The sequence below is a fragment of the Fusarium vanettenii genome (assembly GCF_000151355.1).
Source record: "Fusarium vanettenii 77-13-4 chromosome 8 genomic scaffold NECHAsca_10_chr8_2_0, whole genome shotgun sequence".
Classification (NCBI taxonomy): Eukaryota; Fungi; Ascomycota; class Sordariomycetes; order Hypocreales; family Nectriaceae; genus Fusarium; species Fusarium vanettenii.
This window is the reverse complement of record NW_003315874.1, coordinates 16,815-39,965: the sequence shown is the minus strand read 5'-3', so window position 1 is coordinate 39,965 and position 23,151 is coordinate 16,815. Positions and strand designations below refer to the sequence as shown.

The following is a 23,151-nucleotide window of genomic DNA, read 5'->3' as shown; positions in this document are numbered from 1 at the left end:
CTTGCATCATGACGTTTTGAGTATTCAAAAAGAAGCAGAGCGTATGCGGATATGGAGGAATCATCAACACCGAGCTGCTGTCAATCACCCCTGCTCACACCTGTGCTCATTCGCCACAATGCCTAATCAGATCAAGGACATCCACACCGTGGATGATACATCCTTTCCCTACGTCTTTGAGCAAAACGCCACAGTTACTCTCAAGTCGGGATCTGGATTAGTCCGATGCAACGTCTATCGTCCCAAGGGTGCTGATCGGGTGCCTGTTCTGGTCACATATGGTCCATACGGAAAAGACATTCACTACAAAGAGTAAGCCCTCCTCCATGCTGTTCTTCTCGCCCCTAACATGTCAAAGTTTCCATCCCAAGTCTTTTTCAGAGGTTAATCCCCAGCACAAGTCTGATCATTCAGCATGGGAAACCCCAGATCCAGGTTTCTGGACGACGCATGGATATGCCGTTGTTCGCGCAGATGAGAGGGGTCTCGGACAGTCCCCTGGTCTCCTTGATACCATGTCTAGGGGCACGAGCGAGGCCTTTTTTGACGTGGTCGAGTGGGCAGCGGAGCAGCCATGGTCCTCAGGCAAGGTTGGCCTTTTGGGTATTAGCTACTACGCTGGCAGTCAATGGCGAGTAGCTGCCCGTAAGCCCAAAGGTCTAAGCGCTATCGTACCCTGGGAGGGAATGTCAGACTACTACAGGGACAGATGCCGTCACGGAGGAATCCTTTCCAATGGCTTTATCAAGTTTTGGTGGAATCGACAGGTCGTCACGAATCAGTACGGACGCCCAGGCCGAAGCTCGCGAAACTGGGGTCCTGACACGATTGAGGGCGATCTACCAGAAGAGGAACTCGAGGCAAACCGACAAGACCAGAACAAGGACAACCTGGAGAATCGCTTCCGAGACGAGCCTTACTACGCATCCAAGGAGTATGACATGGGTGACATCGAGGTGCCCTTGCTGTCTGTTGGTAACTGGGGAGGCATTCTACTTCACCTGCGAGGCAACATCGAAGGCTACACTCATGCCGGATCAAAGTTCAAGTACCTTCGAATGATTACCGGTCGTCATGATCTTCCTTTCTACTACGAAGAAGAGGTCAATGTCCAGCTCAGCTTCTTGGATGCGTTTCTCAAAGGCGATGACCGAGTTGGCTGGTCTCAAGAGGGCAAGGTTCCCCCCGTAAGTCTTGTTCTGCGCAAGGGAAACGTCGGCTTCAACGATGCCGAAAAGGAAAAGGTCTATCCTCGTCGTGAGGAGAATGAATGGCCGATCGCGCGGACCCAGTACACCAAGCTGTTCCTTACGCCGGACCTAGGCCTTTCTTGGAACGGACCAAACAGTGACCGAAAGAAGCTGTCTTATAGAGCTCTTGGCACGCTAGAGAAGCCAGAGCTTCTCCAATTCTCGACAACTCCTTTTGAGTCAGAGACGGAGATTACAGGACACATTATCGCCCACCTCAACGTTTCGGTTACTCCAGATCCGACGGGACCAACGCCGAGCGACATTGACCTATTCGTCACAATCCGCCACATAGACCCATCAGGACAAGAGGTCTTTTACACTGGCACCGCGGGAGATCCTGTGCCCGTGACCAAAGGTTGGCTTAGGACATCGTTGCGGCAGGTCGATCAGCAGCACCAGAAGCACCGCGAGTGGCTTCCCCACCGAAATTACACCAGCAAGGATGTCTTGCCTGTGATACAGGGTGAGATCTATGCTGTGGACATTGAGGTCTGGCCAACAAATGTCGTGGTCGAAAAGGGTGGCAAGCTTGTGTTTGAGGTGTCATCGGGAGATACTCAGGGGTCTGGCATCTTTGTGCACAATGATCCCGTTGACAGGTAAGATTCACTTCTTGATCTTTAAGAAATATGCTGACAGCGAACAGATCTCCAGATGTCCTTCAAGGGCTCAACAACATTCATTTTGGGCCCAAGTTTGAGAACTACATCACTCTTCCCATCATTCCAAACTAGATGATGTCCAATAAAAGGCTCTTGACTATACTTGTTCTGGTAAAGATGCGGCAGTACTTGAGTAGCAAACAAGGAAATAGAATTAGAGTGTAAAAATAAACTATTGTTCTAGCCTTAGCAGCAAAGAGAAAAGGCGGCATATGAGTGACTAATTATATTCTGTAAACGATATCATCCAAACGACTTGCTATGGTATATTTAGACGAACCACTGTGCACCAAGCGCAGAACAACAGTCTCCTTGCCAAAATGCACAGTTGTGAAGTAGAATTATTACATGGAATACATCCTCCAATCCCCTCCTAAAATCACCTCTTCAAAGCATGCCAGCGGCAACGGCCGCAATCATAACCACCCCTCCCATAGCACCCATCTTGTTGCTGCTCGCGCCATTGACAGTCACAGCAGTGGAGGGAGTTGCCGCAGGCATAGAGCCGGTGGGTGCAGCGGCACCAGATGACCAAGACGCGTCGGTGACGACAGTCAGAGGTTTCTCACTGCAGGATATAGTTGGGAGCGCGGAGCGCGTCACCATGTCGGGTGTCGAAGAGTGAGAGGGGCAACTACTGCAAGTGACAGTAGTAGAGACAGACTCGGCAGCCTGGACTCCTGAGAGGACTGGAAGGGTCGTTAGTTGGTAACATGAAGTACGATTGAAGGGGGAATTCTCTTACGGGCGAGCGCAGCGACAGCGTAGAACTTCATGGCTTCGAGGTGGCGTAGTGTAGTGGAATGAGTGCAAGACAGAACGAATGACGGTGCTTGAGACAGGAGCAAAGAGAAAGGAGATTGAGATATTATGAATTAATTGAAAGTAAGTGATCAGGAGACAGATGGCTTAAGATCAACACCGCTCTCTTTCAACTCATCAATGCTCGCACGCATGCCGACAGTCCAAGCTAAGGATTACCAATTCGGATACCAATGCCGTTCTCAAGACTGACCTAGCAAGGATATTGGTAGGTATGATGATTGTATTAGTCGAAAACCAGTTCATCCGGACACCGAGTCTACAATACCAGCCCAACGCTAGCCGTTGCGCACGCCCAGTAGGCCATGGCTACCTTTCCCGCAGTGTCTTGGAACCAAAGACATGCGGTTGGAGATGAGCGAGCTAAAACGTCGTTAGCCTCCCGGAAAGATGACGTCCCGGGCTTCGATAGCTCCACACTTCGCCGACCCGATTCGGGTGAGGGACAAACAAGTTTCGACGCTAGAGTAGGACGGGACTGTGAGATGCCGTGCGCGGATCCCCAGAGTCCCTGCCGATCTTGTTCTGTTTCTGCTCAATCACCACACGTGCCTAGCGTCGAGTTTTGACCTTGGGAGTCTTACGGGACCCGTTCCGTTTACAATGATAGGTTCACTTTGCTTTGTTAGCTTATTCTGCGTCACTGCCCGATCCGCCTGTCGTGAGCCATATTGGATTCAGTAGATTGGTGATGAGCAAGACGGAGCTCGGAACGGATGGAAACTGCGCCGACGACGGTTGAAAGCAGGGAGGGAGATTGCAGATGTCATGGAAAGCGGTTGAACGTGATTATTCACGGCAGATGGTACTGGTGTCAATGGCTTCATTGTAAATAAAACCAGTCACTCTCGCTCATTAACCAAATCATTCATACCAGACAAGTTCACTCATTCCCAAGCATCCATCCTTATAACCACCATAATTCTCTAATACCTTCACCCTCATATCAATCTTATCAAGATGCTCTTCTCCGCTGCTACCATTGCCCTCGCGGCTGCTGGCTTTGCCTCTGCTGCCCCTACTGTTCAGAAGCGTGCTTCTGAGATCAACGACGGAGTCATCCTGAACTATGCCCTCACCCTCGAGCATCTTGAGGATACCTTTTACCGTGAAGCTCTTTCCAAGTTCAGCGAGAAGGACTTTGCCGACGCTGGTTACGACTCGACCTTTTACAACAACATCAAGAAGGTCTCTAGCGATGAGACATCGCATGTTGACTTTCTCACCAAGGGCCTCAAGGGTAATTCAGAGATCCATCCACCAAAAAGCATTCTCTTGCTAATAATATTTTGCAGCTGCTGGTGCCACTCCTGTCGCTGCTTGCACATACGACTTTGGCTACACCGACGTCAAGAGCTTCCTTGCTACCGCCTCCGTTCTTGAGGGTGTCGGTGTCTCGGCTTACCTGGGCGCTGCCGCCGACATCATGAGCAAGACCTACCTCACTGCTGCTGGTTCCATCCTAACTGTTGAGGCGAGGCACTCGTCATACATCCGCGGCCACCTCAAGGAGGTGCCCTTCCCCCAGGCCTTTGACGCCCCCCTGACTTACAACGAGGTTTACTCCCTTGCGTCAGGCTTCATCACAAGCTGCCCCAAGGACAACCCTGCCCTCCCCGTCAAGGCCTTCCCCAAGTTGGCTCTGGACCCCTCTACCGAGATGCCTGTCAAGACTGGTGACATGGTCACTCTCCAGACCCCTGGGTACGCTGTCAAGGGCGCTGACGGCCAGAAGGTCTACGCTGCTTTCATTGCCGTGACTGGCCCTACCTTTGTCGAGGCCAAGGCTGTTGATGGCGGCTTCTCTGTTGAGATCCCCGAGGGCTTTGCCGGCCAGACCTATGTTGTTCTCACCGGATGTAAGGATGCCGTGTCTGACGACACCGTCGCCGCTGGCCCTGCTATCATTGAGGTATGTGATTTTCCAGAAAAATACTTTGACCGAGTGCTAACAATGTATGAATAGATTTCCAGCTAAATGTACATGAATTGCATGAATATTTATTCTTCTTCGCCAAATCTGGGTGTCCGAGCACACGAGAACGGTCCGGGTTAGCGCTTTACTGTGTGATTCAGATTGGATCATTCATAGACCTTAATGTATATTATTTTTTGAGTAACTGTTTGGTATCTAAATGGTAAAAAGTGCTTCCAATGAAACCAAGGAAGAATCGTGGGAACGAATCTTAGCCATCAAACTTATGCAACATGTGCCGTGAATATGCAATTCATAAATCTAGCTCTCTGAGATCTAATTGCCTCGCATGTAAAATTGTGAACATCCGAACGAATCCTTGGTCTTCCATCGCTCCAGCCCTGTCGATTGCCGTGGAACCGGAGACTTCTGGGGTTCAATCAGCCCAATTGTGCGGGCCATCGTTTTCCAGAACGGCGGATGGTATTCGATCGACCCCATAACTTGGGCCACACACACTCTCACAACGCCGATCTCTCCCTGGATAATATGGCGGCATCTTCGACAGCCGTTGTCTAGCGCCAACACTGCCTCCACGATCCGGGCATAATAATCTCCCCGACCGACCGGAAAGCGCCACTCCGGGTGTGTCTAATCCGATTTGGGGGTGAAGATCGAGACATTATCCAAATAAGTGCCAACTAGTGAGGCCGCTACATCTACATTAGTATCGCATCAACACGTTGTCGGAAGTCTATGCCCAATCCTCATTGGGAGATCACATCACCGGCAAGTCCAAACGATCAGCAAGCAGAGCTGGAAATTAAGCATTCGTGCTATTGACATCGTGAAACCTCTTCTCAGCCTAAAAATCTATGCCGTTGCAACTGTCCTTGGCCAACTTCCAAACGTGAACTGACTATTGCACATATTGGTCAACTCCCATGTCTCCGCCTTGAGCTCCCCATACACTCCCTCATCCTCCTCATCGCCAACAGCGCCAGCGACAAACACAGCAGCCATGAAGTGATCATCTGTCGCATGCGCGTCTCTATAGAGCGGGTGCTTCATCAGACGCGTCATTGCGCGTCGGAGATGAGGTCCTGTGTTGTTCTTAATCACATCCTCGACTGCCTGTCGAAACTCCAAGGCCCATGGCTCCGGAGGCGTTTCTTGCCCGAAATTGTCTGTGTACTTGACCATCGGGCCCCAGATGTTGCGGTAGAGGTTGTGTACAGCTCCACCGGATCCGATGATGAGATATCCTTCACTCCTCAAACATCGCAGTGCTTTGCCGACTTTCATATGGTAGTGGGGATCGAAGCGGCCGTTCATAGAGATGAGAGTAGTGGGTGGACAGCCGTTGGGGAACATACGGATCAAGATAAGATAAGTATCGTGGATCCACTCAAAGGTCGGGTTTCCAGAGACATCAAATCCCGCCTTGGAAAGCAAGGAGATACATCGCTCGGCCGTCTCCAGGTCGGGGTTAAGCTTGTAGTCGACGTATTTTGACGGGTGAACATATGCGACGGGCGATTTTCCAGGTTGAGGGTTCGTAGCGACTTCGATTCTATCACCGAGAGCATCCCAATGGGCTCCCTGCTTCTTGTTAGACGGTCGCTTCAATCATCAAGGCCTCTTACCATCATAACAACACCCTTGATCTTGTTTGCCAATGCTTGATCACCAGCTTTCTTCCAGTAGTCTGCTGCTTCGGATTCCTCTCCAAGCATCATGGTTGACCCATGGGAGAAGAAGTGGACTGGTGTTAGCTGAGCTAAGCCGAGGTTAGTCAGTGTGTGTATCGGACTTTGGAGTAACAACTTACCCATGATCTGAATTTGGTCAATTGCTAGGCACTATGGGTTTATTTTCGATAGGTTGCAATTGTTGAAAATGTAAAACTAATAAGAAATGTCCTTATCCCTACACAAGACGCTGCGTTTGTTAAGAATTCCGTGTCTCCCGGCTGCTACAGGGTGGCTCATGTGGGGTGGCGATGGTCCGTCGGGATGTGGAGAGAACTTCCCGACCACATCCCCAACCTTTTCACCCTTGAGAATAACCGCGGAGACGATTCCCCTTTAATCTAGCTTCAGATCTATTGACCAAAGAACCTTAACCGATTCGTTGACTTCCCCGCACCCTAGACGCCACCTCCGCATCCGAGATGGCCGGGTAATTTGCGATAAAGACGGTCATGGACCAGCCAATTCTGACTCTTGTTCCTTCGTCCTCTCCACCTCCCGAACCGTTCTCGTATGTTTTCCCGACGTCCACCGGGTGAATAGCATCATGTCTACCGAGTCTGGCATGTTTCAGTGTGGCTCTTGTCAGAAGAGCTACAAGCGCCTGGATCACCTGGCTCGTCACGTGCGTTCTCGTATGTTTCATGCCTGAGAGGTTGACGCGACTGCTGACTCTTCAGACACACAGACAAAGCCGTACAAGTGCCATGTTTGTCCAAAGGCATTCACGAGACCGTTAGTCGTGGCGTTATTCTCCCACTGTGCTTGACTAACAATCGGTTTCCAGTGATCTCCTGAAAAGACACGTCGCGGGTCACGGTTCGCAGGCGGGGGAGAGCAATGGCGGTTCCGTTGGGGAGACGCGTTTCATGCCTGGAAGGGTGACGAAAGCGTGCAAGGCATGCGCGTCAAACCATCTTCGTTGCAGTGAAGAGAAGCCGTGTCGTCGTTGCCAGGAGAAGGGCCTCGAGTGCAGATGGCCTGGCTCTACCGACGTCGACATGGCCATGACACCACCAGACACGTGCCCTCAGGAAGACGAGTCCATGTTTACCCACGAAGATGCATCTGCCATGACATCTCTGAGCAATCCACTCAGTATGGACCAGACATCTACATCACCGAGCATGGGAGGGCAAGCTTCTCTGGATGTGTTGACGCCGCAGACCACGCAACGCCTATTCCAGACGCTAGGTATGACAATTCGATATCCCAATTACCATTGTTGATGGGACTAATAGTCTATAGATCCTACCCTCAACATCGAAAACAACCCGCTCTTCTTCCACTTCCCCGATCTCAACCTTCTATCTGGACAATGGTCCTCCACCCCCACCAACGACATGGAGATCAGCACATACAGCGGTTTAGACGACATGGATCTCCAATTCCTCGACTCTTACAACGTCAGCATCCCTTTCGAGGTTAGCAACACGTTCCAACCAACGCCGCGAGGCACACAAACTCCTCGCACATCTCATATGGACCCAGGCCAGCCTGCCGCCATGTGTAGTGAAGCCTTTCAGAACTCGCATTGGAGGTTCCGTCCCAACGCGAAAGATCATGCCGGGGCCGAGGACCACAACCTCTCCCTTCCCTCCATGACATTGGACTACCCCTCACCAGAGTCCAGAGTCTCTCTAGATGCCGACACACGCGTTACATGTGCCAAACTCGGAGGGCCAGCACGTGACAGAATTTTGATGATGATTGTGAACAGTTGTCAGTCAGATAGCCTGTCCAAGGCAGTTGCCTCGTTTCCTTCAGTGGAGCTTCTTGACACACTATTGCAGTATTATTTAACCTCACCACACACACGTGCAGGGTCATTTATTCACGCCGCCTCGTTCGACCCCAATGAGAAACGACCAGAGCTTGTCGCAGCCATGGCAGCCATCGGGGCTGTCTTGACATCAGACCCTGCGCTATCCAAACTTGGCCGGGCGATGCAAGAATGCCTGAGGTTGGCAATCTCAAGGAGGGTTAGTATTCTTCTGTGTGAGATGACACGCCCTGGCTAACTAAACCTGCAGTGGGAGCAAAACAACACCCTAGTAAGAGACCTTCAGCTCTTGCAGGCATTCCTCATCACCATCGAGGTCGGAATTTGGAGCGGACTTCCTCGAAAAGTCGAGATTGCAGAAAGTTTCTTCCAGCCAATCCTGACGATGATGAGGCGTGATGGAAAGTTCAAGCCTACTGCATACCCAGATACCAATATTGGGGATACCTACGACTTTGATCTCCGACAGGAGTGGTTGAACTGGGTCGAGAATGAGTCATTTAAAAGACTCGCCTTCAGGATGCTTGCTCACGACATGGGCGTGTCCATGGCCTTGCTGGTCAACCCTCTTATCTCTTATGCTGAGGTCCTCCTTCCACTGCCAGGTAGTCCAGAGGGTTGGTTGGCAGGCAGTCCCGAGCAGTGGAAGTCATACGTGGCCGCTCAAGAGCACGTCAAACCGCTATTTGTTGCCGACCTCATCGACAATCCTGATCTTCTCAACAATCCTGCAAACCCGGTTGACATCTACATTGCCAGCATGGCCGTACTTTCATGTATCTGGGCCATGTGTCGAGAGTATTTACAATTCTCTTCTCTTCAGAGATCACGACCGCGTCGCTGGAATGCCCTCGTCACGAAGCTCAGGAAGGACGAGCTTATGAAGTTGCTTGGCCATCTCGAACTTAGCCTGGCGCCTCAACTTGGGGCGGACTCAGAGATCAACCTCCGGCTTAAGCTGTGTCTGCTTCACCTCCATATGCCATTTGAAGAGATTCAAATATTTGCCGGTATGGATGGACCGGAGCGAGCTCGCGCTGTGTACCCTACCATCAGCGACTGGGTCAAGAGCGAGGATGCCAGACACACCGTCTGCCACGCGGCTCAGATTATGCAGCTTGTCATGTTGCTCCCAAAGGGCTCAATACGAGGTCCTCCCGTCATAATTCTGTATCATGCCACCCTGGCATTTTGGGTTTACGGGCTCCTCTCCGATCAGTCGCAGGTAACGACGAGACTCACGAATCAGAGTGTGTACCTAGATGAAGAAGAGAGTACTGCATTGCAGCGGTTTAAAGGGTTTGGACAAGGGCAGCCATGCATAAGACGGCGATCAGAAATGCCCGGAGAGGAGGATGTGTTTGTGAGCGTGCCACTATCACAGCCGGATAAGGTCATGGAGACTATCATGAGCATTGTCCGAGAAAATTTTACTGGGATGCGCGTTCCGCATCTCACGGAGAAGTTGGTTCAGATAATGGCAGAGCTGGAGAAGTCTGCGAAGAGGAAAGTGGTTGCCTGATGTCGACACTCACAGATGCCCATATTTGCTGGACTAAAGTACAAGGACGACAGGAGAAACAGAACTGTCTCTTTTATACATCTCACCCCTCTGATACAGGCCACGGCCGGTCAATGCTAAGGTGACATTGTGTGCGTGGGGCACAACGGGATCTGCGGGAACTCCCTCACATCTGGGGAAAGATTCTGGTCTCGCTTAAGAGGAGTCGAGATCTGCATGGTCCAAGCGAATGGAGGGCTTTGTTCTGACTACACTTTGTGATTGAGATGCGACAATTGTTGAATCAAAGGTAGGTATGCATTATTACAAGGTACTATACTGATACAACCATGGAGCATGCGCTGAATAGAAACGCGCACGCTGGTGGTAATTGCCATTGTTCCCATCAGCACACCCCGTCTATGAGACAGTCCACTCTCACGAAGAAACTCCAACCAGGACCCAAGTCTATGCCCATCACAGATACGTGTTGAAGATCTTCTGGTACTTTTTAAGAGTGGTCTTGTCACCCACCCAAACATCCCTGCCCTTGTCAACGGCCTCGATGTGCTTGCCAATATAGGTGGCGACCATGCCGTTGCCATAAGCCGACTTGTCGATAAACTTGTGCTCATCGGGCTCGACGACCTCGATGTAATAAGGGTGCGAAAGCATCTCGGTCAGGACGTCGGCGGATTTGTACAGAAACATGGCGATGCCATCAAAGTCGACGAGCTCGTTGGACTCTGGGGCAGAAGCACCACCTGCAGTGGGAACAATCTTGCCTCCAACTTGGACCTGTCGACATGTGAGTGATCTGTCTGAGCCACGACAATGTGTGTTTCATACCTGCTGGTACCGGGTGATGTTGAAGTAAGTAGCAAGAGGCACAACCTTGGGTGCATGCTGCGTCTCCCAGTACTTCCAAAACTCCTCCTGTGTAAAATCAGGGCGGCGCTTGACGTAGGTGACCATCTGTAGGAGGCCAGTGTTGGAGGGGGCGCACGCAGCAAGAGTGGCCCCAAACAAGACCGTAAAGACGGCGAAAAGTAACGAGAAGCGAGCCATTGTGCGTCTGCAGGAGAAGGGGCAAGAGTGTGAAGTGTGACAATCAGGGTGAAACGAGTGGGAACGTAAAAGCAAGCCGTTCGAGTGGCTTTTGTGCGATACAAGGAGTGGATGCTGACAGGTTTATCTGTACCATGTGATGGCAGGTGACTGGGTCTCCTTGCCATGAGGTGTTTGAACCCTTGGTGATTTTAATTTACATGCCCTGCGATGTAACTCTTTTTTTAATTATGGAGTTTATGTTGGCTGCAGCCATCGAACAATTTCTGCAGGTTCCCCATCCATGCGAAGACGGGTGGCCCCGATGCGGGAGTTTGTTCCCATTTGAACGGAACCCCCGGAGATGGTTGGTCACGGATATCGAGATGGTGATCTTGGAGGTTATTTTGTACGTAGTAATGCCACCCAAAGCTTTAATGTTTGCAAATACCAGACCCAAAGATGTTATTTTAACCTTATCTTTAACGTTTTTACAACATACGAATACTCGTTCGAGTGAGGAATATTTCCGTCATGGCCAGTTTTCTCTCGGTTACATCGTTCTCATTGCTTTTTATTTCTTGGACGACAATCGCCGTCCTCCGCGAACCCATAAGCAAGCACTAGCAAGCTATAAACCCTTGCCCCCAACCTCAAGCGAATGCCACAGCTCCACGGAACTAACCAATCAGGCGGGTCGAAGAAATCACCACCGCTCTCCCCATACAATTTTGGTGCTGGGACCGGCGGTGTTTTTTTTCGACCCGCCTGCCAATAACGTCCTCAAAGATCGGAGTGGCCCGACGTTGGATGACAGGACTCCCCTGGCTAGATTCATGCAGGGGCTTGGCGAATATGGGGTTTGCTTTTTGAGATATCGTTAAACCTCAGGCATTAGAAAACATGGATAAGAAAGCGTTGATGTCTCCGCCAAGATGCCAAAGAGAAAAGTTCATGTCTGACCCTGGTTCGCACATTTCGAGACCGAGGCCGTGGTAAGAAGGATTCTCCCCCTTTAAAAAGCAAAGATTGAAACCCACAACGTCTTGTCCCGTCCCTGAAAACTCGTCTGATTTGAGGTTGAATTTGCTTTTGAGTGACTGCCCAAAATCTTTAATGCGGTGTTTCGGCGAAAAAAGCACGAGTTTGCCAAAACTCGGCATGAAGCCGGGATGCGTAGCAAATACAAATACATTCTTCCACCGAGTCGCGCACACTTGCATTTGTCAGTCGAAAGTTCTTGGCTCCTCTGGTTCTCTTTTTCCCAACTGATACAGCGGCTCAAGTCTCTTCATGGCTTATCCGGTAACGAATGGCGTCACGACGTTTCTGGCGCCGCCAGAAGGCTACGTGGTGGACTTTGAGCACCCACAGCAGCAGAATGCTCTTCATCACTACCTGATTTTCGGCATCTTGGGGTCTTTGGCGCTTTTTTGTTTGATACAGAGGCTTTATACGAAGCATTTCCTGACGGGGAGTCTCAAGATTGATGATGGTAAGAAAGACACTGGCTGGGAAGGGTGAACTTGGCGCTAATTTGTGGTCCACAGCGTTGGTTTGTCTGGCTTGGGTGAGGCTCTTGGCGAGTTGACTTGATGAAGCGTTACTAATGGGTCTCAGCTGGCATCCGTCATTATGCAGTCAGTGCAAATCTGTAGGTTCATGCTTCCTTTAATGATGTCTAGCCAGCTGACATTGTTCAGGGTCCATTTCGATAGGAGGGCTATGTCATCATGCATGGGAGATGCCCATCGAAGTATTTGAGAAGCACATGCTTGTCAGTTTCTACGAATGAAGCTATTCCGACCTACCACTCACCACCTCGACAGAGCTCATACATCGTCGCGCCCATCTTCATCACCTGCAACGGCCTCAGCAAGACATCTCTCTTGACATTTTACCTCCAAATATCGCCCCAGAGATGGTTCCGAATCACCATCTGGACCACCATCGTGATGGTGGCCTGCTACACTGTCGTCATCGCCGGCCTACTTCTCTTCGGATGCAAACCGATTCGCGCCGCATTTGATCCTTATGAGTTTGGCACGGGTACCTGTGTTGACCTGCCGAGTCTGTACATTGCCATCGCTGTCGCCAATATCGTTTCCGACGTCGTTCTCTTCACGATTCCGATTCCCATGATCATTCGATTGAAGATGCCTACGGCGCAGAAGATTGGTGCCGCCCTTATGTTTGGTGTCGGTTCCATGTACGTCTCCGTTCCCTATCATGCCGGGCCTGATTAACAGGATATACTCAGTACCGTCGCGACATCCATTGTTCGCATGGTTTATCTGCCGTCCCTTCTGGGAGCTGTCGACATCCCTTGGGTTGCTGCGCCCGCTAACGTTTGGTCGTGAGTAGCAGACATCTCACTGCATATGCAAGGTGCTAACCTGTTGCAGCTTCGTCGAAGTCAACCTTTTCATCATCTGTGGATCCATGCCGACCTTTCGCAAATTCCTCAAGCGATTCCTACCGAAATGGATGGGCTCATCCGGCCAGTCACATCCATCCAAACCCACTACGTTCGACACATCACAAAGCAAGCTGCATCGCCAGCCACATACGGGATACACACAATTCGATATTGTCGAGTTGGACAATTTCTCGGAACACAAGAAGGAAGGTGTTATACAAGCGACTGTTGCGGACGTGGAGTCCAAGCGGAGCGGGAGAGATGATACGAGCGAAGAGGCTATCCTTGATGAGAGATCAATAGCGTACACCAAGACATTTCAGGTTCAGTATAGTGCCTGACTAGATATAGTAATTAATTTAATATGTTTCAAGCTCTCTCGTTACGCCAAGTTACACCTGAACTTGCATCACTTACCTTGCTTGTTGTATATATTTTGAGCGGGACGGCGAGGGCTAGGCATTGTCTGGGAAGGACATCTGGTTTGAAGAGAAAGGGAATCGCTTCTAGACGTGTCCAATGGTACAGGGTAACAGTACCTTGCCTTCACTGACGCCTCGACAGTGACCATCAGCTACACCATCAAAAGACAAAGTTATCATTACAAGATGGCTGTTGTAACTATTGGTGATGTCGAAGGCCACAATGAGCACAGGAGATGGGAGAAAACAAGCGAACTCAAAGAGTCTACCTTTGGGTGGAAAAGGAACGTCATGTATTTTATTAAATAGAGCAGAAATTTCGCGTCGTCGAGGGATCCAACGGGGGGGTATACGGGTCTTTCTATTGAGTAAGTCTCTGAAAATTCCACCTTGAATGACGACGAATCACCACACCTTAATATCCTTTCTCATGCAAGCATCAATCCCATCACGGACCAAACACCCACGGCCAACACAACAGCACCCTTGATATCCAGACCGCTCGCAGCATTAGGTGGAAAGTCGCCCTCAGGCTTACGGCTGCCCTTCATGAGCTGACTGGGAGCTACGCAAAGGAGCTCGGTAGCAGTTCTTAGACCCTCGTCTTGGAATTCCATAGTAAAGAGAAATGGGATTGGCTGTCGGACGCGTAGATCGTATATCTTGTATGAGTCGATGGGGCTGTCGGCGGGAAACAGAGCATTTCCCATTACTGGAAATGTCTTGTAACCGCCGGGGAGGTTGACGCCCGGGATAGAAGGTGTTGTACAGTTGGGGTTGTTGTAGGTTTCTGGTGTTCCTGTACACATGTTAGCATCCTCCTTCTTACGCCGTGGGCCAAATCTATAGGGACCATGGATTAGAATACGTACCATAGTAAGAATATGCATACTGGTTGCAGGCTTCTTTGACACTCTCTGGCGGGTCAGGGCATGTGCCATCATCAGCCGGCCCTTTGATACTCCGCAAAGCCTTTTGACACTCGTCGCTCAATACACCATTGCAAGAGTGACCACTCTTATTGCCGTCGTTTGCAGTCGCATTTTGGCCGTCCATATAGTAAACGCAGATTCTTGTGTGGTTGGCTCGCGTGCCGTTGAGAATATCATTGGGGATGCTGAGAAACGTTTCAATGTGCTGAGATGAGTCAAAGTCTCCCCACGTGGCTCCCTCATCGCGCCAGTCTGAGAGGCCTAGTGTGAAGAGCCACGGGACGCCTGGAGAAGGGTTGAATGCGGCCGTGTTTGTCGAGTTGAAAACGAGTTCGCCCTTGCGGATATCTTCCAGAACATAGGAGCATTCTTCATCGTCTTTAGCGAGAGCCGTTTGCATAAAGTAGGCAGATGCTGTGACGGCGAGAAGTAAGCTCTTGGAGAGACCCATGATTGTGAAAGTGCGTGCCTGGACGAATTGTTGTCTATGGGAATGGTTCTGGACGTCTTTGACTTTTTATCCAATTTCCTACTTGCCAACTCAGCCTCGATCCCAGCCACACAGACATGATCGCTGCAAAAGATCGAGACTAGAGCACGGCTGACATGTGTTGGACTAACAGATCCTGGTGATCTGCTGAATGAGGAAACTCGAATGTTGCTGCCCCGCTCTCGTATACAGGGTCGAGCTGATGACAGAATAAGATGATCATAGATCCCTGCATGTTAGGTCGATTACTTTTGTCCACTAATTCAGCTGGTCTATTCTCGGCAGGGCTGTGATATCCACTCCCGTTCTAGATTTCAGTCTTTTTCATGTCAAATAAGTTAGCGTCAGGTCGAGGTGCAGCCACATCATGTCAAATCCGTGCTTATTGTCTCACACAGCTGTTGGTCGTTGTCCAATGTGCCAAGGCGTTCTTCATTGCTAGACGACAAGGCATTCTTCGTGGGGAGAGCCACTGAGGTTCCGCTTTCATGTTAAACTATTGAAAAGCACGGGCTTGGCTGCCGAGATGGGCACGCGAAGGATCATGAAAAGGAGCATAGTAAGCATTAATCATTTGCTGATTGGACAGTGAAACATTGGCTGATCGATGTTCTGCTAGAGTTTGCCTTTGGGGCCCGGACCCCATCAACAGCCAACTTACTAGAGAATCCACGACCGACCTTGAGAAATCTCACAACCACATGTGCTTGTTCACTTGCGGCTAGTAGAGTGGCTGTGTCTCTAAACTCGAATTTGATGTTGACCTGGTGCAGAACGTGGGAGAAATCTCCATGGGGAGTTATGGCGACAGTAGGAGCGAGCTAGGTGCGGCTGGGCTTATCACCAAGTGGGATGTCAGCCAGAGTCAAGCGAAAGCGAGGCTCAAAGAGGAAGTATAAGCAATAGGTTCTTTATTATAGTTGAAGCCCAGCACTTTATGGGGCAACTGAGCCAGAAGATCGTGGTATTTGTCATAAGCTTCTGGTCAGAGGCGTTCGTGATACACCACTTCTGATCTTCGCATCTCATGGTACCACCTGTCCAACCGGTCTCCTGTAGTGTAGCACGTCTTTTGGTAAATAGGCGAGACTGTCTTGAGGGCAAACCCCACCAGTTTGTGTTCCTGTTTCTTGGTCTTCCTATATGCCGTCTGGTTCAGGCATCAGATCCTGAGATTATGCTCATATTCTGCCTTTCCCTCGGTCTCAAGCTCTCCAATTCGTCAGCTAGTGCATAATCGGAGCCAGGCGTGATCGTGCCACTCTCTGGGTTACCAGTCCCGGATTTTCGGAACCTCTGGCCGACGAGGCTCTCTGATTCGGTCGCTCGGGTCGATATACTATCACAGGTCGTAAACTTAGTCCGACTTATTGAACTCAATGGACCAGATGTCCTAGTCGTCTGGGGACGAGCACACAATAGTCCTTTCAGCTCGTCTTGTCGACATCGTGATGGAATGATTAATGGACCGAAGATCGTATGGGCTTAGTTGCGCGGGTTGATAACTGTATAGCTCGTTGTGTTTGATACGCCACATTATGCATAGATGCCCAAAGTACGATAAGCCTCCAGAGCCTGCTTACAATCTCACCTAGTAACAATTTTCTTATGCCACTATCATCCGCCGAATACATAGACAGACCTTAAGAGATGTCTCTCTGTATTGCCTGCGCTGCTATCCGTTTCGAGGATTTAAACACCAGCGGCGGCGTTCCCTTGAACCGGACTACATCAGATGTCGAGGCTTGTGCCTAGTCATGCTAGTTGTGTGCTTTGATCATGTCAGCCAGCCACAATGAATGGCTACCCAATAAACCACTGTACAGGTTCAGTATCACAACGACTGACAGAAGCTCGGATGGCTCTGTTCGGGATCACAAGTTGCAGCACGTGGTATTCTACTCTTTGGATGTCACTGATACAGAACCCCGAGCTTTGTAGAGCAGAAAAGGCGCACGTCAGATAATTGACGGTATATACACGTTGGACTTGAAACATCCCAAAGCACAGCGTTCAATCCTGAGCGTCGTGTCTGGCGTAGGTAGGGGCAGAATGTGGTGTTATTGATCTAATCAATATCCTGATGAAAAGACATAGATGCCCCAACAAGTCTGCTTGATCAGACTATCGCCCGTTCAGTGGGACCTGGCGATGACGCCGTTCAGATACAGAAATGGGTTCAAAATTGCAAGTTGAATCATCCGTCTTGTTCCGAGCCACATCCTGACCATGATTGGACGGCAATGCCCACCAGACTAATTGATATTGGGGAGAAGGGAGAGCACCCCAAACTCATCGAGGTTGACGGCAAACTCATGGATTATCTCGCGTTGAGCCATCGATGGGGAGGAGCAAAGATCTATCAGACGACTCAAGCGAATCTCAAGGCTCAAACCGCAGGCATCGATCTTGAAAGCCTGTGCATTACATTCTGGGACGCCCTGAACATGACCTCAAGGCTGGGGTACCAATGCATATGGATTGATTCACTCTGCATTGTGCAAGACTCGCCCAAGGACTGGGCCAAAGAGGCTGCTCGCATGGATATGGTATACATGAACGCAGTACTGACTCTTGCTGCTGCTTGCGCCACCTCCGGAGACACAGGGCTGTTTCAACAGAGAAATCCGGTAAGGGTGAGAATGGGATACCAAGGCCCATCGACAGATAACATGAGCAACAGCCCCGAGAAATACTATTTCTTGGAGGAAACAAAGATCCAGTCATTCCGTGAGGAAGTGACTAATGGCTATTTAAACTCTCGAGGTTGGTGTCTCCAGGAACGTTGGCTTTCTCGACGGACCGTCCACTTTGGGCGCACCCAGCGGTTTTGGGAATGTCAGTCGACCATGACAGAGGAGCGTTTCCCTGGCGGCAAGGGAGAGCACCGTGGATATCTCAAAGCCCTGTCGAGTTCCACCTGGAATGCAGATGCATTCCGTGCGGTGCGTGGTAGGATGGAATTCTCCGAGTTCGGCGACTGGTATAACACCGTATGCGAGTACAACAACCGAGATCTGACCGTGGGAGATGATAAATTCCCCGCAATCTCCGGGGTCGCTTCGATCTTTGGGAGCCACCGAAAAGACCGGTACTTGGCGGGCCTGTGGGAGGGATACCTTCAAGTCGGGTTGCTCTGGTGCTCAGAGGATGGAAAAGGTCTCAGGCGGCCCAGCACGTTTCGAGCACCCTCTTGGTCTTGGGCCTCTTGTGACGGCTGCATTTATTTTGAATTCGACTGGGATGGTGAGGTAGAGCTTGATATCATCACCTCTTCGACAACATTAGCTGGCCAAGATCCTTACGGAAAGATATCAGCTGGGTCCATTGAAGCCAACGGATTCTTGGAGAAGATTCCAAATATTTCCCCAATCACAACTTCGGAATCAGCATTTGTTTGGACAAACGTGAACGCCCAGTTATTCGATGTAAATGGTAAACTGGTTGGAGAAGGCAGCTTGGATACGCCGGAGCGTTTGAACACGATTGGTCAATTGTTTTGCTTGATGATATTTCGTGTAGCGGTTGGATTCAGACCTCTCCCTCTTGAAATCTTAAACACACGGGGTGAGTGGGCATGGGGTCTTCTGTTGGAACATGTAGGGGAGACATACAAGAGAGTTGGTTTGGCACAAGTTCACCAGTCATTTTTTGGAGGAGACAAAGAAAGATTAACCATTATCTAATTGTAATGAGGATTAATAGAGGTGACAAGATTAATGGGCAATATGACGAGCTGCTGCTGCGGCCGACAGGGCCGGATGATGATCTATGTGGCGATGAGTTCAGTCGCACTATGGCGAGTATAGAGCCTTTCAAGATATAAGAAGCAGAGACAAATCTTCATGAGCTGATTAGCTGTTTCATAACTAGAGAACTAAATAAATGTGATTAGTGGCTAGAGGTGCTGACAAAGTCACGCATGTCTCACTATGGTATAGCTAGTCGGGGTTACGGTGTTGTGCGATTGGGTAGTTGCTTACAACCATATTCTTGATGATTCTTAATAAATGGCTTCTCAATGTAATCTCTGACACTGAAACCGGCCATTTGAATGTTTTTAGAGATAGTGGAATAATTCTCGGGCTTATTTGAGATCAGTTCTCGTCTTTCTATAACTCTCACCTCAACCGCTCAAAGACTTGGAATTTATACCTCACGCAAGGACGAATTTTGGTTTGGTATACTTTCAATACCAACTGAAGCTTATAACCCTTTCCGTCATCAATAGTACCGACCAGCTGTCAATTAGGATCAGAAAACCCAAAAGCCAAGGATGTTCGTGATACGCCAAGAATCTGATGCATCAAGTAGATGTGGCGGTGTGGAATGGCCAGGCTGTCCTCACTCTCCATCCCAACTCCAACATATTTTCAGCAACAATGAGTAAAATGGAACACGATTAATTGCTCCAGACTAAGGGAACATCTAAACTCTGCTCAAAGATTAGCGACAGCCAGGGAGTCAAAGCTGAGACCAGCCCTGACGTCACGTTCCCTGGCCATGATCTGACTATCGGCAGTCGACATCTACGATCCACCCAGTTTGATCCGTACACGTTGCATTTCACATGCGCCGAGACTTTCAGGGTGTTTGTTTGCTCAATCAAGTGTCACATGGAGAACGCTTGGAGGGAATTTTTCTTGATTTGTTTTGTTTGTTTGCTATCGCACAAATGCCAAGTTCGCTTTCATTTCGTCGTTTGCACCCCGTGTGCTCTCGTATCCCTTAGAACTGGACTATTCTCATAACTGTGTTAGTATAGCACCGTGTAGCAAGGGAACAGTGTTACACACCAAAGACAAGGTTACCGCCGTCGTTGCCGATGCGCTCGGCGAGGTTGACGTCGGCATCGACGGGGTCGCCGTCGGCGGGGTTGAGCTTGGCGCGGAGGATGGGGACGTTGTCGTCGCCCTCGATGCTGAGCTCGATGTCCTCAGCAGAGTGGGAGAAGTCTGGAGAAGAAGATAGATGTTAGTGGGGACCGTGGAGAACTGGTGGGCCAGAAGATGCTACTCACTCTCACCGCCCCAGGAGAAGCTGCCATCATCGTTGCCGATGTAGTAGTCGAGGTCGAGACGAGACTCAACCATCTCGCCCTCTCCGTTGCCGCACTTGGCGACGAGGATATGACCGTCCTCGAGCTCAATGTCCTCGGAGCTAAGGTGGAAGTTGACCATTGTTGCGGTTGAAAAGGTTGGTGATTAGAGAAGAAGAAGAGGTTGTTGTTGTTGTGCAAGGTTGAGAATATCGAGCTGCAACCTGGAGGAGGAGAGGGTTTATATCCCCATCAGTGACAGTGACTCAGTGACAAGCATTCCTGCACCCGCGCGAGGCCTCACGCATGGACTTGCACAGGACGAGGACATCACCCCTCATCAAGTCCAAGCAGCCAAGCCCGACTCAACCGTCTTGTGCCGTTGGTGAAGCTGCCACGATGCTATGCAGTAAGCACTGTATGTAAGCCCACACAGGACCCCCTCACTGAACTGTCAAGCTGTCCCTCCTTCTGAACCGCGCGCTTTGCTTCGCGAGGGGGGGACCCGCCTTGGCGCATGGCCTACGGGTCGGCACGACGGCACCGGACTGGTCCCTTCGCATCTTCAACGGCCATGACGGCCCACCGAGAGACCAAGCGCGAGGAGGAGGTCCAGGATAGGGCGGGAAGCACACGAGCTTCGGGAGGCCTCCTCCTTCATCTCCAGGAGGTTCATGTTTTGGCTTTATATAGCTCTCATCAGGAGGGGCAGACGTGCTGTTTCCAGGACATGCCATGCAGAAGCAAACTGCATACATGCGGAGATGGAAACCCTGCGCGCGACAATTTGGGGGCGAGGCGCAGCAGGATACGGTGAGCTTTGTTACATTGTGCTAACGGCTTGGCACCGGTTGATACGGCTCAGGTGTGTCGTACACGTACAGCTTGGCTGTTCAGCAACGTGGACCTGAGACAGGCAGCAAGCAAGTGAGCGTTTGTTCTGGACCATTCAATGTTGTTTATTGCTCCGGAGAGGCGTCTTGTCATTCACTAGTCTCGTGGGCTGATTCGGCAACGGCATCAACACACTCCCCGTCTACCGCCGTTCAACACGAGCGGCTGTGGCAATCCTCATGCGCTTTCCATACATCCAGAGAGGTACCGTCAACAGTGAAAACAAGCCCATCAACATAGCAAAGATACCAAACGGTTCAGCTGCACCCCTATCGTGGATCCAATCAGCCACAAAGTAAGACCATGCAAAGGCAATGGTAGCCCGCAGGATCGTTACCATGGTGAAGCAGTCCGCGGCGAGAGAGTGATACGAATCGATGAGCTAAAAATGAATGTCAGCTTACGTCTGGAGGGTATACTCGGGTGTTTGCTTACATAGTTGAATCCTACAGATGGCACTTGCATGAGCCCAAAAGAGAGCATTCCATAGCCAACCTCCAAGCCAACCCACTGCTTCGGACCTGGGTACTGAGCGCAGAATCCAAATACAAGGAATCCGCAGGTTGCAGTAGCGAGTGGAAAGAACAGTGTAGGCAGTCGATCCTCGGCTTCTGCTACGCCATGTCGCTTGTTGCTTGCTTTCTTAACCAGGCTTCCATCAGCGAGCATGTGAGTGTAGAGGTATCCGATAACAGTTCCAATGAGCGCGCCAACATTGATAAGTCCTGCATTGGCGCCCCAGAGGTAAGGCGGTTGAGCCATTATCTGCGAGCCGATGGTTGAGATGGTGACGATACCACCAACCAGACCAGCGTAGTGAAGCATCACCACCCATGTGCCTGGCAGTGCGAGAGTTTTCCATGGTTGCAAGAACTGTCGTGCCAAGCTTCCACGAGGGCGCTGGAAACCCAACGCCTGAGCAACCGTGAAAGGCTTGTAGCTTCCGTGGTCTTGGCTTGTGCCAGTTGACTGCTTGTCTTCCACTTGCTCCTCTTGGGCCATTTTCTTCTCAGAATTCTCCGCTGTGATCGTTTCGCTTGCGAAGCTCCTCTCGTAAAGCGTCTCGGGGACAAAGAGTGCTACTCCAAGGCAACAGAGTGCAGAGAGGGCCAAGCTGACCCAGAAGAGGGCTTTCCAGCCGTGACGGAATACGATGTAGCCTCCGGAAAGTCCTCCGGCGAGGGGGCCCGCGCAGAGCATGATGGTGTAGAGTGCCTGTTGAGGTCTCAGTGAGCCTCGAAGACGCTGAAAATCTGTAGCTTTTCTGTACATACCATCGCCCTTCCTCGCTGGTGAACAGGGTATAAATCTCCGACCAGAGCTGGAGCAACCGAGTCTGCAGCTGCACCTCCAATGCCCTGAAAGATGCGAGCTGCAAGAAGAGAGTTGTACGACGTCGAGAGTCCACACCAGAGAGTGCTAAGCGTCATGAGGAGCGTAGCAACAAGAAGCACGGGGCGTCGTCCTATCCAGTTGGAGAAAGGAACCCACCAGATGTTGGCTGCGCCGAGGAACAAGACATGGACCTGTGGGTATTAGCACATCTCTGCAGAATCCGAATCAGAGTGCTTACGGCGACAAGGGTGGTCAATTCGGAATACGACCTTGGGTCGTGAGGGAAGTTGTGCGCCCAGAGCTGGAAAGCTGGTGCGATGACACCGCTGGTGTAGTTTGCGACAAACCCATAGAGGGCGGCAACGATCAAGGCGGCGAACTTTCTCCAAGCTGGAAAGTTCAACGGATCTCGAGGGTCATCGGTCAAGGGTGGGAGGTTTGCAATCTCATGGTCAGTGTGTTCATGTTCGCCTGGGTATGTCAGTAGGGGGCGGTTGAACGTGTGGGGAGTACGAACGATGGATACGAACAGTTCCAGGAGGAGTGGCTGCATCAACAGCCTCCGCAGACAAGGCAAACGCTTCTTTCCAAGAAACCATGATGAATGATCGTAGCTTGTTAGACTTGCGAAGGCAAGAATCTATCTCTTCCCTCCTCAAAGGACACGGCAGAATATGTACTCAGGAGTTCGCCAAGCTCTCCGCAGAGTTCCCCAGATTACCCCAGATCTCGAGCTGTCAGTGGGACCAACCACATGACAGAGATATTAAGCTTCCCTGCACACTCCGGCACTTTAGCTGGTAATCTCATCGGGGCTGAGTGGTTTCGGCTCCACCCTCCCGGTGGCCACTCGGGACCGACGCCTCCTCTGGCACTGATAAGGGACT

General features: G+C 50.6%; 11 protein-coding genes across 11 annotated transcripts; 5 read left to right on the top strand and 6 right to left on the bottom strand.

Moving 5' to 3' along the window:
- Window positions 1–118: 118 nt before the first annotated feature.
- On the top strand, window positions 119–1,987 carry NECHADRAFT_83576 (uncharacterized protein; the record flags this gene model as incomplete). The annotated part of the gene is made up of 3 exons (XM_003048802.1): window positions 119–312; window positions 359–1,852; window positions 1,900–1,987. 3 exons carry the CDS (start codon window positions 119–121, stop codon window positions 1,985–1,987), a joined length of 1,776 nt encoding a protein of 591 aa, XP_003048848.1.
- A 315-nt stretch (window positions 1,988–2,302) lies between these two features.
- Window positions 2,303–2,691, bottom strand: NECHADRAFT_83575 (uncharacterized protein; the record flags this gene model as incomplete). Its single annotated transcript, XM_003048610.1, has 2 exons — window positions 2,303–2,604; window positions 2,661–2,691. The coding sequence occupies 2 exons, from the start codon at window positions 2,689–2,691 to the stop codon at window positions 2,303–2,305; spliced, it is 333 nt and encodes a 110-aa protein (XP_003048656.1).
- A 1,006-nt stretch (window positions 2,692–3,697) lies between these two features.
- NECHADRAFT_83574 (uncharacterized protein) lies at window positions 3,698–4,715 on the top strand (the record flags this gene model as incomplete). Its single annotated transcript, XM_003048801.1, has 3 exons — window positions 3,698–3,977; window positions 4,033–4,649; window positions 4,704–4,715. The coding sequence occupies 3 exons, from the start codon at window positions 3,698–3,700 to the stop codon at window positions 4,713–4,715; spliced, it is 909 nt and encodes a 302-aa protein (XP_003048847.1).
- Window positions 4,716–5,525: 810 nt separating this feature from the next.
- On the bottom strand, window positions 5,526–6,487 carry NECHADRAFT_83573 (uncharacterized protein; the record flags this gene model as incomplete). The annotated part of the gene is made up of 3 exons (XM_003048609.1): window positions 5,526–6,275; window positions 6,308–6,432; window positions 6,484–6,487. The coding sequence occupies 3 exons, from the start codon at window positions 6,485–6,487 to the stop codon at window positions 5,526–5,528; spliced, it is 879 nt and encodes a 292-aa protein (XP_003048655.1).
- Window positions 6,488–6,950: 463 nt separating this feature from the next.
- On the top strand, window positions 6,951–9,708 carry NECHADRAFT_95368 (uncharacterized protein; the record flags this gene model as incomplete). Its single annotated transcript, XM_003048800.1, has 5 exons — window positions 6,951–7,038; window positions 7,125–7,182; window positions 7,332–7,597; window positions 7,652–8,385; window positions 8,437–9,708. 5 exons carry the CDS (start codon window positions 6,951–6,953, stop codon window positions 9,706–9,708), a joined length of 2,418 nt encoding a protein of 805 aa, XP_003048846.1.
- Window positions 9,709–10,164: 456 nt separating this feature from the next.
- NECHADRAFT_95367 (uncharacterized protein) lies at window positions 10,165–10,662 on the bottom strand (the record flags this gene model as incomplete). Its single annotated transcript, XM_003048608.1, has 2 exons — window positions 10,165–10,485; window positions 10,537–10,662. The coding sequence occupies 2 exons, from the start codon at window positions 10,660–10,662 to the stop codon at window positions 10,165–10,167; spliced, it is 447 nt and encodes a 148-aa protein (XP_003048654.1).
- Window positions 10,663–12,027: 1,365 nt separating this feature from the next.
- On the top strand, window positions 12,028–13,494 carry NECHADRAFT_95366 (uncharacterized protein; the record flags this gene model as incomplete). The annotated part of the gene is made up of 7 exons (XM_003048799.1): window positions 12,028–12,229; window positions 12,285–12,289; window positions 12,355–12,388; window positions 12,438–12,511; window positions 12,564–12,943; window positions 12,995–13,090; window positions 13,140–13,494. The coding sequence occupies 7 exons, from the start codon at window positions 12,028–12,030 to the stop codon at window positions 13,492–13,494; spliced, it is 1,146 nt and encodes a 381-aa protein (XP_003048845.1).
- A 509-nt stretch (window positions 13,495–14,003) lies between these two features.
- NECHADRAFT_83569 (uncharacterized protein) lies at window positions 14,004–14,958 on the bottom strand (the record flags this gene model as incomplete). The annotated part of the gene is made up of 2 exons (XM_003048607.1): window positions 14,004–14,374; window positions 14,448–14,958. The coding sequence occupies 2 exons, from the start codon at window positions 14,956–14,958 to the stop codon at window positions 14,004–14,006; spliced, it is 882 nt and encodes a 293-aa protein (XP_003048653.1).
- Window positions 14,959–17,240: 2,282 nt separating this feature from the next.
- NECHADRAFT_83568 (uncharacterized protein) lies at window positions 17,241–18,942 on the top strand (the record flags this gene model as incomplete). The annotated part of the gene is made up of 2 exons (XM_003048798.1): window positions 17,241–18,564; window positions 18,893–18,942. The coding sequence occupies 2 exons, from the start codon at window positions 17,241–17,243 to the stop codon at window positions 18,940–18,942; spliced, it is 1,374 nt and encodes a 457-aa protein (XP_003048844.1).
- Window positions 18,943–19,785: 843 nt separating this feature from the next.
- Window positions 19,786–20,177, bottom strand: NECHADRAFT_95365 (uncharacterized protein; the record flags this gene model as incomplete). Its single annotated transcript, XM_003048606.1, has 2 exons — window positions 19,786–19,952; window positions 20,018–20,177. 2 exons carry the CDS (start codon window positions 20,175–20,177, stop codon window positions 19,786–19,788), a joined length of 327 nt encoding a protein of 108 aa, XP_003048652.1.
- An 894-nt stretch (window positions 20,178–21,071) lies between these two features.
- Window positions 21,072–22,863, bottom strand: NECHADRAFT_95364 (uncharacterized protein; the record flags this gene model as incomplete). The annotated part of the gene is made up of 5 exons (XM_003048605.1): window positions 21,072–21,311; window positions 21,365–22,144; window positions 22,204–22,455; window positions 22,503–22,735; window positions 22,782–22,863. The coding sequence occupies 5 exons, from the start codon at window positions 22,861–22,863 to the stop codon at window positions 21,072–21,074; spliced, it is 1,587 nt and encodes a 528-aa protein (XP_003048651.1).
- Window positions 22,864–23,151: the final 288 nt, after the last annotated feature.